The following is a 20,466-nucleotide window of genomic DNA, read 5'->3' on the forward strand; positions in this document are numbered from 1 at the left end:
CAGCAGCCGCTGCGCTGTGTTGTCCACTTAATAGTCGGGCCGCAGCTAAAAGCATTCCTTTAATGTTTAACTAATTGAAACATGCACAGCAACAGCAACAGCAACAACTAACGGCAACTGCTTTTTGTTGTATCTCATTCAATGTTGTTCTCATATTTATATGTATTGTATATAAATATATATACGTTTATACATATAGATAGATATGCATGCAGGCAGCTTGCCAAAACGCCGCATAAACTACAAAGCTTTTACGCGTATCTCATAGATACCGATATCCAGCAACAACAACAACAACAACAACTAGTACAACAACAACAATTTCTTTCGCGTCACAGCAGCATTCAAAGCATTCGACGCATTCAAATATTCGATGCTTTTTTCGCGCTGGCAGACGGTCAAAAAGTCAAAAGGCGAAACGCCCATCAGCCACGCCCATACACACCATGCACGCCACACACACACACACACACACACGCATACACTCATATGTTTCATGTGTGTGATTTGCTTTAGCTTCTGGCTTATTCAAGTTCAAGTTTATAAAATTCGCGCAATTTGTTGTAATTTATGCGCAAAATTTTTATGCAATATTTGCACAAATTTGTGAACGGACTGAAAGAGAACGAGATGGAGAGAGGGTGTGAGAGAGAAAGAGAGCTGGAGAGTGAGATGGGGCGACACTTAGAAGTCATGTGAAACGTAGCAAAGATTTGTATTTAATGGAATTTTATGAATTGGGCTAAGAGCAATTTTTTATGCAGAAAATAAAACAAAACTAAATTGAAATTTAAAACAGAAATTGAAAAAAAAAAAACCTCATTAAAATTATTTGTTTTCCTTAATTATGAAAGAGAGAAAAGTTGAAATTCGATTAAGCAAATTGAAAGGGTAAACATATGAAAAATATCAGAAGACTCGAGGCATTGACAGCTAACGGTTCAGGCGGCTATTGTGACTCGTGTTGTAGAGCTTGAATATCACATAACAAATTATGATTGATTAATTGATTGATTGGTGAGCCTGAGAATAGTACCTGATGGAGTTAGTGATTGATTGACGGCCGCAGTCTGATTATAATAATTCATTGTCTGATTGATTAATATAATTTGGTTTGATATATTTCTGAATTAGAATTATTAATTGATTGATGCATTCCTTACATATATTTATTTATTTATTGATTTCTGATCTGATCGCTCAAATTGATTGATTGTCATACTGAATTGATTGATAGACTCATTGAATACACATATTGATTTCTGAATGGTGGATTGACTGATTGGTTGATCTATATAATGATGATTGATAGACTCATTGATGTATTGACTGCTTGATTGATGCATATACCAAATATATTCTCTGGTTGATTAAATTTTAATTAATTGAATTATCGATTCACTGTCTAGATATTATATTTGTTTGAAATGATTGGTTGATTGATGGTCAGTTTAAATACATTATATGATTGATTGACAGGTTGATTGATGTACAAACTAAATATAATACATGATTGATGCACATTTTGATGTAATACTTGATGTAACTTAACATTCACATGAAATAGTTAGCCTCGACTGATTGATAGATTGATTGATTGACAGACTGATGCTTAGCCCAAATCCATGACTAATTGATACTTATATATAGTGCTTGATTAACTGATAATCTAATTGATTCGTGATTGATTCATTGACCTTTTGCTTTAAGAGCTAGAAAACTAAACCATCTGTGAATTTCTTAAAGTTAAAAGTATGCCAAAATCCCTTCACACCCATTAATGTATTGTGTCAATATCCGACTTAAACTCGTGCCACAGCTGTGTGCGTTGCATTGTTGTTTTTTGATAGTCAAATAGGATTGGCGTTTGACTGCTGTTCGGCAACCTTTGACAATTGCTCAGAGGGAAACCTTCGTGCCCCCAACGTTGCTGACTAATGAAATTTAGAAAGGAATTTGAAATTTTTGACGCGACTGACGACAACAATTGGACAATTGAATGCTGATGAGCAGACAGTAAGAGAGAGGGAGACAGAGACAGAGAGAGAGAGAGAGAGAGAGAGAGAGAGCAAGCGATAATATGAGAGGCATAATTTTATGTAATATTTCTGATTTCTGTTTTGTCAGTCTCTATTTGCCATTTAATATGCATTTTCTTTAGTGCCATGAAAATATTTCGCTACTTAAAACTAAATAACATTTAAAATGTTCTAGCTCCCTCTCTGCATTGCTCTCCCCTTCGCCCATTTTTGTTCTCTTTCTCTTTCTCTTTCTCTGTCGTTCTGTTGCTCTATTTCCTTGCCCAGTGTGTGTCCTATGTCTCGCTTTCTGAGTTTATTTTCGGTTGGCCTTTTAGGCACTCATTTTTTCTCTCGCATAGACAAAGGCGGAAGTGTTGGCGGGGGCGTGGCGGTTGGCTGTTCATTGCTTTTCATTTGTAGCGGAAATGTTTGTGAAAATATCCTTTTGTGTGTAAGTGTGTGTATGTGTGTGTGTGTGTGTGTGTGTATGAGTGGGTTGCGCGTCCACTGCGGTTTGTTTGTCTGGGTGTTAATGCTTTGTCTTCAACCGGAAGCCTTTCCACTGTCCACCCAACGGCTCCTGTGGCCGCCCCGCTGCGAGCTTTATGCACAGCGCAGCGGGCGGCACCAGCTCAGCTTTGTGTGCGTGTGTGCGTGAGCGTTAGCTTGTGTCGAGAAGAAAAAAAAGCAGCAAATTTTTAGCATCGTACGGGCGCTACGCAATATTTGCCTGACATTCCGATAGGCCACTCCAAGAGCTAGCGAAATTCCCATAGAGCTAAATAGACAGGCGGGATAAATCTATTGCAGCTGCCAGCGTCTGTCACTTGCTTCAGAGAGCGCATTGCTTCTGCATTGCTGTGCGACACCTGCGGACGGGCGACAAGCGAACGGATCCATGGCCAGGCTATTGCAGCCCCTGGTGGCCGGCTGGCTGCTATGGGCGCTGCTAGGTGCCGCCCTCATAGCGGGCCGTGGCACGGAGGCGCGTGGCTGGAATTATCGGGGTAAGTTCTCAGCTAACCACTGACGGAGGAGATCAGAATGAAAATTGAAGGCATCAAATATATGGCCATCCAATTGCATATATGCATCAAAACAATGAGACTACACACACACACACTCACATACATTCGACTTGATTTACAATTAATTTCAATCAGTAAATGGCATCCGCACTTAATTGCTGCTCAATTGCAAAAGCCGTGAGCACATTGACAACAGCCAGCGGCAGCAGCAGCTGCACAGATTGGCGCCAGATCAGGGACCACATAATGCACACACACACACACACACATGTACACCCACGCAAACTCACTGTGTGTGTGAAAGAGATGGATGCTAGTTATCTTCCAACTCAATCGAAAGGCGTGCGCACAAATCTAGGCTAATTGTTTGTCGCTTTTGTAGTAATGATGCCAGCGACCAATTAATTTCGCAAAACAAAAAAAACAACAACAGCAATACGCAACATAAAAATAAGAGTGAGAGAGAGAGAGAGAGAGAGAGAGAGAGAAAGACACACACATCTAAAACTTGACTTGCACTTGACTTGGTTTGCCTTTTATAAGATCAGCTCAAGATCTTATGCAATTCTCATTAGATATACATTAGAATCCGGTTAAAACGACTCCGCTTATAGCATCCATACGGCTATTGCTGGTCCCCAGACAAGCTATCGTAAGCAAACTTATACGGTTATAGCGTCTTCCGGATATAACGTCGCGACGTTTCCTCGAGCATCGCTAAATTGTCGAAAAACGTTTGCGAATATGCCACAAAAAGGAATGAAACTAGCAGAAGTAATTAGCAGAAGCACAAAAAGAGACATATGAGAGGCGAGACCACAGCTGAATAAGATCAACTTATTAATGAAGTCAGATAAAACGTTGACGAATATTAATGTGAAAAGGAAATGTGACATTGATTGAAGCTAACCTATCACTAGTTGATTCCAGCTCTAAAATTTTGATGTAAACGTTTTCAGACGTTTTGTGTTAACATAATATGTTAACCCTTTTGACCAGACCTTGTTAACCAAGTATATATCACACTTGGGAAAACTGATATATGAATATTTCCTCTATATAATTGGTATATTTCCCTTTATTTTGAAAGTAATTTGAATGTTGACAATTAAGGTCAAAGTCAGGTTAAGCTGTCCGAAATTACATTTTCATATTTCGTCGAGTTCTCTTATCATATGCAAAGAAAAAAAAAAAAAAAAAAAAAAAAAGGTGGGAAGAAGAAGAATGAGGAGAAAAATTAAATAGGTTTTGCCACCAGTTGCAATTATGCAAACTTCTTTATCTAACTAGGTGGAACTGTTTGTATATCTATGTTGATATTTCCTGAATGTAAATCTTTTGTTTAAACGAATCTCTTCTATAGCTATGGACAGAGCACGGTCCAGAGAGGCAGAGCTATGGCGAGGGGGAGCAGCGAAGGGGAGGGGGCGCATTGCGTTTGTCACGAGCTTGAGTTGTGCTGTGTTTCTTCTCACTTTCTAGGCCTTTAGTCACGGTCAGCGCTAGACAGAGACGGACAAAGCTCAACAGGGAGTGAGCGAGAGAGAGAGAGTGAGTGAAAGAGGGAAAGAGAGAGAGCGTTGGGGTCTGTGGAGACATAGCTAGAGGCAAATAGAATTTGACATTTGATACACAGGAAAGACGAATGCAAAAAGACAAAGGTACATAGAAATTAAAAACTGTAAACTGCCACTGTGTGTGATTCTATGTATGTGTGTGTGTGTGTGTGTATGTGTGTGTGTTTGTTGGTTGTCAAATGTATTTACGACAATGTCATCCTTGACTTCATTAAATGGCATGTGTGGCAGCCGCTGCCGAAGCTTAGCTGTGAATGCATCTGCATCTGGGTATCTGTATCTTGGGTCGTAGATGCGCTTATGTAATTTTATCTGATGACACACACACACACACACATACATACACGCAGCCAGAGGCACGCGCATACACCGAGCAGCTATAAATTAAACAAATAATATTTCAGGCAATACACAAGATGGCAAAACATTCTTTTCATTAGCCAAAAATTTATATGATTGTATATGTAAAAATTCTTTTGTCAATCAGCAAATGATTTTATTTAAGTAAAATTCATATTAAAATCACAAAAAGGAATTGGTTTTGTATGAAATATTCGTAATTTTTAACTCTTCAAAAGTGTTCAAGTTATGAACATGATTTTTTTTATAGTCTATAAACTGCTTGGGCTTAGTTAAAAGCAAATGTATCTGTTTAAATTATATTAAAGTCATCTCAATCCTTTGCTTAAAGTAGCAGGAAGAGTAGCAAATTAGAGCAAACAAAAAATATGCCTGGCCGTCTCAAGTTTCAAATTAAAATTGCAATGTAAAAGGGAGGGAAAGTCCGCCACTACAGCATCACTTTGCACCGTTCTCAATGATAATTCGCATCAGAAGAAATGGTTTGGGGAAACCAACCACAATTATTACCTATGCAGAAGGTTAACTGTAATTCAATGACAGCGAAAACTGCATTGATTTGACTTGCCTCTAAGAAGGGGCCATACACATTGTTTGTACCAAAGTAGGGGTAAGTTACTCAAGCTCGCAATGATATATAATAATAGCCTGAGCCCATTTAAAGCTGGTAACCAGGGTGTAATGGTTTTGTGAGCATGCATGCAACAGGCAGAGGGAGGGGTTGCATTTATCATATAAGGTATACATATATATATTCTTTATCAGAACTACGAGCCGACTCGATGTAGCTTTGACGAATGTGACGAACGAGTTGAATCATCAGAGGAAAACAGATTTTGAACAAGATGAAAACAAATTATGGAACTCCTTTTCGATGATATTTTTGATTTTATCAAGTCATTTTTGGACTCTACACAACTATATGTGTGTATATATTATAACAAAAATTGCAATGGAATCAAATGCAAAATCTAATCTAAATCTATACTTCAAATTTGGAGCCTCTACATAGCTCTAAAGATGTAGGATTACAACGAATTTTCGATAAGGCTTTGAATCGATAACAAAAAAACATTAGTTATCGATTTTTTTAAACAAACTTTATCTGGCCGTGTTATAGACGGACCTACAAAACATATTCAGTGTCTAGCTGATATATCTGCTGAGACGGACGCACTCACTCATACGGGCGGACGGTCAGACGGACGGACAAGGCGAATATGTTTAATAGTTGAACCCAGAAAAAAAAAACACGAAAAGCCATGTTTTGGGTTCGAATAAAACCTGCGTATGGGGAAACTAAATGTTCTCAAAAGAGTCTTAAAAATTAAAAGGAATTTCATTTCTCACATTCTTTGAGAGCTAACAGTCATAGTTATGTAAGTTTATAAGCTCTTTGATTTGGTTGGGCTACTAAAATATGTAACTGATCCCAGTTTCCTCTCTGAGTTTTTATTATATGAAGTTGCTGATCTCTTTTTTTTTTCAAAATATGCCAACTGAATTTAGATCATAATTAAAACTTTGATTAGTAAATTTAGATTTGCATCTGATGAGCTGTGAGTCTACGATGGTATTTAATCTATTTTTATATTCTCTGCTGACAGCTGTGTCTTCATTTGTGAGTGTGTGTGTCTGTATGTGTGTGTCCCCGTCGGCTTGAACTATTTTTAAATTCAACGTTGGCTTCTAATCTGCTCATCTCGAATGACTTCATAATATACTTATTATGATGCTTGTTTGCTAAATATTTATTTATAGCACAATACAACGCCCACTACACACGCACACACAAACACACTTATATACAAGTAGAATATAAGATTTGTAACGGTGTAATAGAAAAGCTAAGAACTTGAATTTTCTGGTTGCCTGCGTCAAGTGTTTCCTGAAGAACCCGCAAAAAGCCGCAAGCAGCAATAGAAGAGGCAGACAAAAGCTGTAGTTGAAGAAGAAAGGAAGAGGAAGAGGAAGAGGAGGAGGAGTTTGGTGCAGCAATGAAATGAAATGAAATGAGCACCGAAATGAGATCTGCTATATAAATAAATAAATGATGCGACTATTGTGGAGCAGATTGAGTGTGTGTGTGTGTGTGTGTGTTATATGTTTGCCTAGCTGCATGCTCATGCGCTGATGTAAGCACAGCTCAAGTATGTGTGTGTGTGTGTGTGAACAATTAAAAGCTGTAAAGTGCATTTCTATTTGCAGTCGCTCGCCTGTGACTGTGGGAAGCGTCACAGTGAGAAGTGTGAACAGTGACTGTGACTGCTGTAACGGTGACTGCCACAAATACAGTTAACAAGTGTGCTTTTGTTGGCCGCATGTGTGTGTGTGTGTGTGTGTGTTGATATTGTGCGACAACAAACGGCGCATTTCAGGGCCAGGTCCAAGCTGATGGCCCCGGTTGCCCCATAGAGCTTCTTGTTTGTGCAGCTTTTCATTGTGGCAACAAATTAAAGTGCAACATTTGTGTGTGAGTGCATGTGCGAGTGCATGTGTGTGTGTGGCCAGAGCAGCGATGCCAATTCAGCTGAAAGTTGGTTATGTTTTGCAAAGAGAATTTCGCTCAAAGCGAAATTCGGTAGCATAGGATTTCACATATATCGTATTTCTATAGCGTACATGTGTATATATCATCATATAGAAGATAGATATAAATTTTATATATGTCTCAATCTGGTATATATCATATATAAGATATATATCAGGTATGTATTGCTTATATGACTTTGATGCAGTTGAGATAATTTAGATATTTCTTGCATCTAGATGGTCTAAACTACATTTATACATATATTCTAGATTCTTTTAAGATACAAAGCAGTTTAAGCATTTCAATGAAGCAAACATAAAGACAAAATAATTTCAAAATACTGAAACGATTTTGAAATAATTTTATCTTTATCTTTGCTTTTCGACAAAATGGTAGTGGTGCAGTGTATGAATAAAAGTTAATGAACAAGTGGTATTTCTCTGTTTGTAGTTATCAAATCACTATTTCAGATCGAATCAGATTGAGCCAAAGTCAATCCCAAGCTCAAGCTCCTCATGTCTTATACAAACTCAGAGACCTCAACTGAAAAATTAATTTCGTATCAAGATTCTCACAGCTCTCAACTGCCCAGCTAATATGCCCGTTCGCAGCTGTGTGAAACAGTGCATAGAAATTGCATCAAAAAAGCTGACAAACTTTTATGAATTAGGGTTTTTCTAGCATAAATTTTAAATAAAATTTTAAACAAGAACGAAAAAATAAAGTAAAAATGTTGCAGTCGAGCATCTCTGACTACAGAATACTCTGTCACGTACGAGGGGGTTCATTTCAAGGGTTTCATTTTGGATAGGTGGTCAGACGAACTGAGAGCCTGGCACAGAATCTATATACTGATATCCCTTTCGGAGCGAGCATTAAAACGGACTGTATGTATATTTAGCTTTTAAATATCGTACAGATTTAGCTATTTTTTCGTCTCCTTCTGTTTGCAAAAAAGAAAAAACTATCTGCTTATTTGTTACCCCTTTTGTCGCTGGCCGCCCAGCCGCAGGCTTGGGTAACAGAATACTTGGCAGATACAGCTGTAGCCGTAGCTGTAGCCGTAGCTGTAGCTGTAGCCAAAGATGTATCTACGGCTAAGGCTGTCTCTACATATGCTGCAGATGTAGCTGTAGCTGGTGACGGTGTTTTCGTGTGTAATTTGATGCTTATGCCATTAACAAAAATGTCAAAATGCCATTGGGCATGCAGCCACGCCCACATCCCTTAGCCAGCTTAGAGCAACAGACATCGGACCCACTACTCCCCTCCCCCCTACCGTCCCGCACGAGCGAAAAGGTGAGGGCGGGTTGCGGCATGGATTCGCAATGTCGTGGCACGTAATTTGCTTGCTGAAGCGCGTGCGAAATGTTAAAAAATACAACAAAACATAACAAGCAGCGGCAATAGTAGAGCAAGCGAGACAGCACGAGTGAAGAAAGAGAGAGCTGGAAGGGGGAGCATAAGAGTGAGTTGATTATAAGGAAGTTTGCCTTCGCAATGAGATTTGATTTTTTGTTGTATTTTGTGCAAAATGTAAAGAAAAGAAATGAAATGGAAAAAACTGGAAGTTTTCTTTAGCTGCGATTTTGTGATTTTCTTCTATTTTCCATTTTCCGGACAGGCTCATAGCCAGGCATAATGTTTAGCTGATTAAATACGTGACTTCATTCTATTGTTGACAAGCTGATTTTGTTGCAGCGGCTTAAAGCTGCACCCGCCCATAAACAAGTCAGCTGCAGGCTTTATGTATCTGCAAGATACAAGATACTTTACTTTATCTGTCACATGGCAAAGTGCAAAATGCAAAATGTTAAATGCAACATGTTAAATAGTAAATGCAAATTTATGCGGCTGTCACAATGCGCTTGCAACTGGGCGCTGGCTACTGCAATCGATAGATCGCTGCTGCTATCGATTAACGATTAACCTTGATCGCATACCAGCGCTGCAAAGTTAAGGCCGGCGCGATCTCAATTGCGCTGCATCTGTGTCATCCTTTGACAAACAAATCGAACAACAACTCGAACAACTTGATAATACACGCAATTAATGTGCTTAGCCATAAAACAGCTGAAGAGCGAAACGTTTTCTGATATCTTGTGCGGCACGTGTATCTGCAACACTTCAGCTCAGGCGGATACCCTGTAAAAGTCTGTGGCGCAGAGGATCTGAACGTAAGGAAACGAAACTCAAAGTAAGAAAATACAAAATCGAAGAGAATATAGAGTAGATGGAGCTGTTCTACTTTATATAATTTATGTTGTGTAGGGTTAAATTCCACGTCACTTGGCTTAGCTTGGCTAGGCTTCACTCAGGCAAATGGCGGTTAGCATTCAAGTATGACTGGAACATATTGCCAAACAATCAATGTAGACATAACATGGGCCTGGGTATTCGCTAGTCGTGCATGCCGCGCTATTTGCATTCCAACTTGTCTTGGTCTTATGCAAATCGAGGCTCAGCAACGACAGCAGCAGCGACAGCGACAACAATGTTGACTTGACTTGACTTGTCTGATTCACTGACTGACTGACTGACTGACTGACTGACTTACTGAGTGACTGACTTGCATGACAAATGACTAGCGCAGCGAGAAGAATGAATTTATGAGCACAGTGCAGTTACCGCATAAAGTATCTCATAGATACGACGTCGCTTAGCTACAATTTGTGGCCGCGACGCGTTTCGATGTTTGTTTTAATGCTCGCTGGCAAATGGAGCAGAGTATATTGGTTTTGATGCAATGAATTGCAATGGGAATTTGGAATTTGGAATTTATTATCTTCTGCTGAGCTACAACTATTACTTATTTGCCCATTGAAGGCGTCACCAGTGGAAAGAAATGTCATAGAAATTCAGTTAAGAATATCAGTTACATTTAGCTAAGCTCTAAAGCCCCAAAAACCTATAAATGAAACAGTCTCTATAAATTCTTAAAAAATTACGAGAGTAGAAGCAAACCTATTTTGGCCTAGGCACAGAGAAAAAGGAAATCTTAATCTATAACAAAATACATATAGGAATCAAGGTATATAAAGGAAATCTTAATCTGTAATCAGATACATATAGAATGATTAATGATGATTATTTTGCCCCATGAGTACAATATAAGTACTCCAATCGATTTCTAATATTTCCAAATCCGGGAAGGAGTATTATGCAGTCGGCTATGCCCGATGCGGCATCACTTGGACTTGTTTCTAGAATTGTGCGAGATGCGCATCGCAATCAAAACAGTCCAAACAATTCACGAATCCACTCGAAAAACCACTCGATGCGGCTCGAAGAATGCGAAATTCAGTCGGGAGACGTGAAGGGGGGGAGGCAGGCGAACAGTGCGTGGGCATGGCTATGGATATATGAAATCTAGTGTAGTCTATCGATAGAGCGCCCATAGAGAGAGAGCGAGAGAGCGAGAGAGAGAGAGAGAGCAGCAGTTGTGATTGCTAAACGGTCAATAGATAGTCAAGTGACTCTGTGGCAATTGCCTAAATTATAGGGTATTCAGCGCGTCAATTTGTAAGGCGATCGCGTTCTGTGCGCCAAGAATGTTAATGGACATTCTGCACACCTTGTGTCAACTGCTTTTGACACGCCCCTGTCAACCGCCGTGCAATATGCAAAGCTGATTGACTGATTGATTGAAGGACTGATCGACTGAAGATCAATGCATAGCTTGGCACCTTTGTCTGCCTTAGTTTTGCATGACAGCTTTTGAAATTCCATCAGTAATTATGGAAAATCAGAGAAAAAAGTCTTACGAATTATCATTCCCAGCACACGTAATCAAAGTAATTTGGAATGATTTGACAGTAGATTGAAGATGATCGACGTCCATGACAGCTGCAAAGAATCTCGACAATTATAGGGTATCTAAGTGCACAAAAGTGTAGACAATTAGCTTAAATTATAGGGTATCTTTGGGTATAGGAAATGCTAAGCTGCAGTGGAAATTGCATACAATTAAGTAGCACAATTACAGGGTATCTAATATGTCTATAATGCAGACATGGCTTAACCTAACTTTCGGTTAACTGCAAAGAGTTAACTGGGTTACTGCGTGTGCCCTCTGTGTGTGTGTATGTGTGTGTGTGTGTGTGCGTGAGGCATGCACGAGTTGAGTTGATATCAGCAATGATGCTGCTGCCACGCCCCCACCCACCCAGCTCGGCGAGACGCAAGCCCCCCGCTGCCGTCCACCAATTGCTAAATTACGGCAAGAATTTTAATCGAGCGTCAACGATAAATGACGGCGCTGCGCCGAGAGATCGCTGTACAGAACTTGGACGGGCGGCGCGACATGGGGCGTGGCGTCGTTGGGAGAGTAGCGGGCGGCTCTTTGGCACGAGCAAACGTCGCTGTATGACACACATACATGCACACATACACACATATGTACATAGATTTATACAAAAACAGTTTGCCATTGCAATTTGTAATTGCAATTTCAATTGCCGGGCGACAGAGCTGAGCTGCTCGACTTGACATCATCGCCTGATGCAGCATGCGGCCGCTGGCGCAGCTGCAGCTGCAGCTGCATTAGCATCATAAGTTACGCGTGCCAATGCAAATGGCTTGCCCATGCCCATGCCCATGCCCATGCCCATGCCTATGCCCACATCTCGGTAAACCCATCTTTTTATCGCCCAACTGAATCAAAGCCACAAAAGTGCCGCCGCTCGGCTATAAAATCTGAATGAATTTCATACAGAAATGTTTGCGGCGGGCCCGAGTTGCCTGGCAGGGGGCGTCGCATTAATATGCAGCCATGAATGCATTCAAATGGACAGCGCAGAGTGTGAGTGTCCGTTGGAAATGTGGGATCTCTAGCCAAATCCGTAACTTGTTCGGTCTGCTCTAATTGCATTGTGAATACAAATTGTATTCACGCCAAAGGCAGCTGCAGCCCCACTCAAAGGAGGCTTAGGCCTTGCCCTGCCTTGCCACCTGGTATTGAAGTCTTACCTAGTCCAAGTCATTAGAAGAAGTTCGTGAATCAGTCGCTGACTCGAGTCTGAGTAATCTGACCATGGAGGACAGCGCGGACCCAGTCAGCCATACGGGAGTGTCATACGAGTGCATGAAAAGCGTGTCGCATACATAATGTGAGCATGCCGAGCCAATAGTTCTAATAATTATCCAACTAATGATTATTAAAGTGAACTTGAAGCACACACGAGATACACGAAATCATATTCAAAGATAATATTCTAAAGCTATTTTTATTTCTGTGTTCACATTAATATTTCGTAAGCAGCAAAAGTTCTTCACTTTATTGAGAAAGTAAGTTATAATAAGATTATAGTGTACTATGCTGAATAAAATTTGCCTTTCATCGATCTAGCCTGGGGACAACTGTACTATGGATAAAAAGCCAAAAATTTGGGCAGAAATATTCTCTCAAGAGAAGTTTGAAATTTTGCATACATATTAGTATGATTTTTTATGAATTCCCCTTATACATTGCACTGGTTCACTATTTTATTTCAAATAAATTGAATCAATAATCTAAGCAACGAATTGAAACTTTAAATGAGTCCAGAGATAAAGAATATGTGAAAAACAAAATGAAATTAAAATTTATAAGAATTAACAACAATACGCATTAATAACCCAAAAATAGTTGAATCATTCTTGGTTAAGAACTCAGACAGAAGTTTAGAGCAACTAATTTATTAAGATATTACTTATAAAGTTTTTTTATTTCTCAACTCGTTATAATCGCTGTAAGCGTAAGGACATCATTGCCAAAGCTTAAATAAATTCTAAGGTATAGGATTTTGTAGGATTAAGATTCCAAGCCTGCATAAATTGCAGGGTATCTCTCATACTTCATGCTCCCAAGAAGGCGGCAAATTCTATTGTTTTGGTCATCGATGAAGGAAACCAACAGAAAAGCAGTTAACAATTTAATAAGCTAACAGCTCTAGAATTCTTGCAAGAAATATATTTTCTCACACCTCCCATGGGCGTAAATAAAGTCATTATATATTGTTGATCTCTAGATGTCAACTCGAGTATACCTTCCAAATTGCAGAAACATCGTCAGCTCTTTGAAAGTAAAGTGAACTAACTAAAATATTATTCACTGTTTAAAATTCGCTGGAACTAATGAACAAAGCTAGATACTATGCATTAACTGATATGGGCTACAAATATATATTATGTGTATATATTACTAATAAACATATATGGGACACATCGTTTATAGGTTGCAAAGCTCATTCGCTATCAAATTCTATTTCCATATTATAAACTAAGCTAATGGAATTAGAAGCAAGTGAGCGCCTGGCAATGCGTGCCGAGATAAATATAACAAGCTCGAAGCGTGACAAAATCATGACTAATCGAACGGTTATCTCAGGAGATGGAGCTATGGCATCAGCACTGAAAACAGTAGCCCTAGGTTTGATAACCTACGTCTGAATATGAGTAGGAATATGAATAAGATGGAGAGTGCATTCGCTCATGCTTATGACGACAGTGTCTGAGCTCATATTAGGCAGAAAAAGAGATAGAAATTGGCAAAGAGAGAGAGAGAGAGAGAGAGAGAGAGAGACTGACTGGCTATTCAGTTAAATATTAGTGAATATTGCATCAGAGTTGACATATGATTCATTCCGAGGCTGCTGCATTTGAATACTGATTGATATATGCATGTCTGTGTATATGTATGGATCTCTCTGTCTTTCTCTCTCTCTCTCTCTCTCTCAGTGTGTGTGGGGCCTTGCATGTTATGTGTGTACGGCAATAGAAAATTTGCGGTCGCCAGGCCCATCAAATATTTGGCCACAAATTGTTATTATGATTGTTGTTGCTGCTGCTGCTGTTGCTATTGTTGTTGTTGCTGCTGCTGCCGTTGTTGTTATTGCTGGCATTGCGTGCAACGCGCGTCATTCGCGATGATTAATGACAATTTTTCGGACGTATCCGTGTCCCATGTCCGTGTGATTCTGATTGTCCACCCGACTCTGTATATATTTATATAGCTTTCTTTTTCCCACTCCCACTCCCTCTCTCGCTCTCTCTCTCTCTCTCTCTCTCTCTCTAGCTTTTGCTCGTCGACCGTTGTCTGCTATCTCTGGGAACGTCTCTGTACCCGATAACATTTAATTGCTTTGCGATATATCACAAAGATAGCCCAGCACATGACCCTGACAGAGGAGGCAGCGGAGGATCGACAAGTTTACCGTTCGCTTGTTGTTGTTTTGGCCTTAAGACTCGGAATTAATAAGCCAACAAACGCATTTAAAGAAGAATAATGAAAATATGCATCTGCTTATATAGACTACAGTATATCCCCGATATGCCCAGGATATCAGAGAAACATCAACTCTTTGAAAGTGAAAATTTAAAATGACAGCCGAGGCAAGTGAAAGAGATAAAGAATAGGTAGTACTGAGACACGATTGAAAGAGACAGAGAACTGCAGAGTAAGAATAAAGCAATGACGAAGAAAGAGACTCAGAGAAAGAGAAAAAGGAAATATAAAATAAAGAGAGAGAGAGACTGAAAGAGAAAAAAAAACAGAAAGAGAGAAAGAAACAGAAACATGGTGAGAGAGAGAGAGGGACAGAGAGAAAGAAAATAGAAAGAGAAAAAGAAAGAGAGAGAAAGACAAGTCGTGGATGAAAGGGGAGATGAGTAGAGAGATAGAAAACATATAGACGCAGCAGAGAGAGAGAGAGAGAGAGAAAAAGAGAGAGATTTTGAGCGAAAAGAGAGAGACAGATCAGAGACTCCCATAGATAGAGATAAACAGATAAATAGATATATCCTCTCTCGCATCCCCCATTCATTTGAGCATATTAAAATCACGTATACGCCACATTCTCCCGGCAAATATTGCAGCGCAGCGCTTTATTAGTGCGCTAACATTTAGCCAATTGTAAGACAATCGGCACTAAATGTTGTTATTGTGGTTGTTGTTGTCGTTGCTGCTGCTGCTGATTGCCGGCGACAGCAGTTGCTGGTTTTGAGGGCAACCGCAAAAGTATTTAAGAAAGTTGCCAAGAAAAAAAAAAATAGGAAAAAATAAGTTGGGCTGCCTTGTTGGTACCAGGCACACGCTGACACTTTTACTTTGGCAGGGCGGGATGGGGCTCTGGGTCAGGCTGTGGCTCAGGCTTAGACTCGGGCAGAGTCAGGACGGCAACAGTAACAGCAACAATTGCTGTTGCAGGCGACAGCAGCAGCAGCAGCAACTGCGGCAATGGCTTTGTTTAACGTGGGCAGCAATCGAGCAGCAAATGACAATTATTTGCCTTGCGGTGAGCTGCAACTGGACTTTGTTGTCTCTTGTCCGCGAACGGGAGAAGGAGCGGGAGCGGGAGCGGGAATGGCAACGGGAACGGAATTTGAAATGGGGTAAGGGCAGAGGGTTTGGGCTCTGCGGCTTGTGTGGCGCACCGCAACCTGGCCACAATGATAAATTTATTTAATTTGCCATAAATTGCTCAAGTAACTAAGACGACGCACGCAATGTCGTGGCAGCAACAGCTCAAACCAACACACACACACACATTCACAGAGGGAGTGAGAGGGGGAGTTGGGGCCATGCTTTGGCCAGGCAAAAGTTTTTTCTTGTATGCAAAACAAGGCACAAAAATTAACGTTTGTCACATTGCGCAGGGAATGCGACAAATCAGTGGGAACTTGCCAACAATTTCCAAAGGTATACGGCGTGCGGGCGGGCCCCAGATAGCCAAGGAACAGGCAGTCAGACTAGCGGACAAACAGACAGACAGCGGAACAGCAGAGGGACACATAACTGCGAGCTTTGAACAATTTAATCGATTTTGTTGTGGCAGACGAGTCGCAAGCGAGGCCAGAGCTTGAGCGACTGAGCTGTTCAATACCCTGTAAAAAAATAAAAATAAATAAATAAAAAATAAATATTAATAAAGAGTGAGCAAAGCTCTGGAGATGTTCGTAACTTAAATTTCGATGATTAAAAGCGAGAAGAAATATTATATCAGACAATATATTTGTTAGAATCCGCTTATAACGACTCCAGTTATAGCGTTCGTCTGGCTATTGCGACGAAAATTCGATGTCTTTGCTGATCTCCACAAACTTATATGAAAGGGCCTCCGCTTGGTTATGGCGTCCGCCGGGTATTACGTCGTAAAATCAGCGCTTCCTCGAGCTATAACCGGATACTACGGTTATAGAATAAATGAATATAGGATGATAACTACGCTGGCAAATCCGAATTGCTAATATATTTTCAACAAATTCTCTAATTCGTTAGCCACAGTTCATGTGAAAATTATGAAATTTTGCAAAAATATTTATAGAATTTTATAATTGATTCCAAAGCTGAATCTTTCCTTAAGATAGTTGACAGCAAAAAAAAACTCAACTGGCCCAAAAGTTCAAAGGTTTCCCAACAGGCATGTCAGGCATATGAATGCTCACAATATGCCCGCTTGTTCGACTTTCCAGGGTATACTCTATGAGCAGGAGTTGTGGAATTTGGCCAACAAGTTGGCAGTTGCCACTGATATCGACGCGCTGAAGCGCTGGCTTACAAGTATTTATGCAATGTTTACATTGTGTGTTAATGCCTATGAACTGTGACCCCGCGCGCCCTCGCGCCCTCCCCTGATACACCCGCGAGCATCGGCCTGGGCGGCCCTGTGCAAACAGCGCCACATGCAAAGGGGCACTTAAAAGTGCAGACGCCACATAATTGTCGCCCCTGCAGCTGCAACACACACACACACACACACACACACACAACTGACAACTGTCGCGGCTGCAGCTACTTTTTGACACGGATAGCTCTCTTTACATACACACACATATGTATGTGTGTGTGTGTGGCAAGGCGCATCAACAGTGGCTGCAGCCAAGCCAAACTTTTGGTCTGAAATGCCCGACGGCTAATGACTCATTAAATAAGGCACTTGCGGCTGCAGCCGCCTACGATGTGGGCATGGTCGGCCTACACAGCGCTTACCTACATGTGTTTGTGCATATTCATGAACCAAGCGACGTGAGGAGCTTCGTGCTAAGCTGCCATTTTGACGTTGCCTGCCCGTGTTTACACAGCAACAAAACTGAAGAGAAAGAGCGAGAGAGTGAGGGCGGAGGCGACAGCGAGAGGGAGAGCGGGAGACAGTGCACTTGAATGACAATGAGTGTATATGAGTATGATTATGAATATGAATATGACAATCAATCAAGCGAGCGTCAGTCGAACTCAGCTTGAAAATTCGTTTGCTTAAACCAAACGACGACAACGACAAACGCCAAACGACAAACGACAAACGACAGACACTTGACATGATTCCTGTGGCAAGTGGTTGGCATAGAAGGTTGCTGCCACATTAGGTGGACGCAGCCAACGGTGCATAACAGTGTCTTCGTCCATGGGCTGGCAACTGGCTTGAAATGTGAATTTAACTCAGTTGACAGAGTGGATCTGCATTCAGCATTGCATTTCCAGCTCATAGATCATTTTTGAATATTCATGTATACTCATGTAAATATCCATACTTTCAATATATTGAATATGAATCTTAAAAAAAGGATTCTATTTTATAGAACTAAAAATCCCTTACTACCCAGACTTTCACGACAACCACTCAAATAATTTATATATGTTTATACTCATTTTAAATATTAATTTGTATTCCATTAGAAACTGCTTAGAAGTACTCAAATTATACTCATAAATGCTCATTCGAATACTTAGATTGTTCAATTATCAAATTATTTTCTCACAATGTAAAAATACTTTTGGAATATTCATGAATACTGAATATATGAATGCACAAATAGTTACTCATTTTAAAATTTTATTCAAAAATAAAAACGAGCTTTTAGCTCGAAATATGCTCACAGTTAGTTTTTAAATATTCATGGATATTGTATGACTACTTAATTATAATCTTAAGTATACATAATGTATACTCTTAAGTATTCTATGAGGTCATAAAGACCCAAGGTCACCCAAGACTTTTCTTCTGCTCCAGAGATCTGCAGCAAAATTCTCTGAATCTTTAAAGCACCAAAGCTCTTGATCAGGCGACGATCAGCTAAGAGAAAAGCAAATGAAGTTGAATGCTTTTAGCTTCCATGAATGCACATAATTAAATGAATACAATTAGATTCCTATTTCTTTTCAGAAATTTGAAAATTCTCACATATAGTTATATTGTATTCATATTAAAAATCATTACAAAATGTATAGTTATATATTTAGTTGATTACCTTCAATGAGTGGCTCTTAAACTATAGCAAGTGAGGGGTGGGGATGGGTGTGGGGTGATGGGAGATGGCGGATGGGGACTGGCATATTGCCTGTCTGTTCAATTTCCGATGAGCACGTGGAATATGCTGTAATTACTCATACGGCCATCAAGATCCCAGAGCAGACATCATCGGCAACAATCAGCCGTATATGTCACAATTACAGTTACATTTTACCCTTACATTGACAGTTTTTAGCTGTGACATGGGCTTCCGCCGAAAGAAAGTATGAATGTTGCGTATACGCGACGTGCAACGCACGGAAATCGATTAGACATGACGGCAAAATGCTTATCGCTGATAGTTTTTGGCTTAATTAAAGCAGCATTTAGTGTGGAGCAGGAGAGTGGGGAGCGGGGAGCGAATAGTGAAACGTGAAGAGGGCATGAACTGCCTAATAACTCATTTGCATGGCTCGACAAAACTTGTCAGTCGCGTGGCGGCGGCCTTTAAGCGTGCAGGATGCACAGAGCGCGCTTTAAACCGCTCCAAGGACATTTTCAATAGCAGAGAGCCGATGGGGCTCCAAATGGGATTCGTAGCATCTTAGGTGTGGTAAATGTGCGATGGGGTTGGGGTTGGGGCTGGAGCTGGAGCTTGGGTTGGGCTGGGGCACTTCTTTCTCTGTTGTGTGCACTTTGCGGCAAAATAAGTGAGTTAATGAGTCGATCAGCGCAGACTGAAAGTGACTGGCTGAGTGTTTGGAGTCGGGGGATAAGCTGCGCTAACGAGCAATAATCAAATCAAAATACTTTTTATTATTACCAAATGACAGCAACAGCAGCAACGACAACAACAGCCACAAAATTGTTGAGCGGCTACGCAAAATGCTTTTAAACGACAGCAGCAACAGCAACAGTGACAGCGACGCCCACATACAAGCAGACTCAATGTGGATGATGTAGCTGCTTAGCATTTTCGTTTGTATACCCTGTAAACACATAGCGAAAAGTTATTTATAGACTGGACTGGAGAGAGTATTAGCGAATAAGAGTAGTAGAGCAAAAGAGTTATATACCATGCGAGTATAAGAGGGGAAGGGTACAAGGGTTAACGACCATAATAAGGGTATGCAGATCTAATAAGACAAACTATATAACAGTACAGCAGTATATTGTAACAGTAGAGCAGTATAACCGTATAACAGTATGGGACAATAACAGTATGAAAGTATAACAGCATAAAAGTATAACAGTATAACAGTATGGCAGTATAAGAGTATGACAGTATGACAGTATAACAGTATAACAATATAACGACCATAATAAGGGTATGCAGATCTAATAAGACAAACTATATAACAGTACAGCAGTATATTGTAACAGTAGAGCAGTATAACCGTATAACAGTATGGGACAATAACAGTATGAAAGTATAACAGCATAAAAGTATAACAGTATAGCAGTATGGCAGTATAAGAGTATGACAGTATGACAGTATAACAATATAACAGAATAGCAGTTCATAAGTTTAAAAGTATTACAGTATAACAGTATACTTGTATAATAGTATAACATTATGAAAGTATAATAGTATAAAAGGATAGCGTTTTAACAGCATAACCTTATAACCGTAGAACCGTATAACAGTATAACCGTATTTCAGTACAGCAGAAAAAAATAGTGTAACAGTAATGCATTATAACAGTATAACAGTACACTAATACAATAATATACAACATTTGA

At 40.1% G+C, this 20,466-nt stretch overlaps 1 protein-coding gene across 10 annotated transcripts in view; it reads left to right on the forward strand.

Moving 5' to 3' along the window:
- trol (terribly reduced optic lobes) overlaps positions 1-20,466 on the forward strand; it is a 124,229-nt gene that overhangs the window by 57,134 nt on the left and 46,629 nt on the right. The window contains exon 2 of one of the 10 annotated variants that reach the window (XM_089473574.1): positions 2,832-3,028. The exons of the other annotated variants lie outside the window; for them this stretch is intronic. Within the exon in view, the coding sequence (XP_089329700.1) occupies positions 2,920-3,028 (109 nt within the window). The 5' untranslated portion in view covers positions 2,832-2,919. The remainder of the gene's footprint in view (positions 1-2,831; positions 3,029-20,466) is intronic. 10 annotated transcript variants of the gene reach the window in all.

This window comes from Drosophila arizonae, chromosome X (genome assembly GCF_054131065.1).
Source record: "Drosophila arizonae isolate 15081-1271.41 chromosome X, UAZ_ARI_1.0, whole genome shotgun sequence".
Lineage (NCBI taxonomy): Eukaryota > Metazoa > Arthropoda > Insecta > Diptera > Drosophilidae > Drosophila > Drosophila arizonae.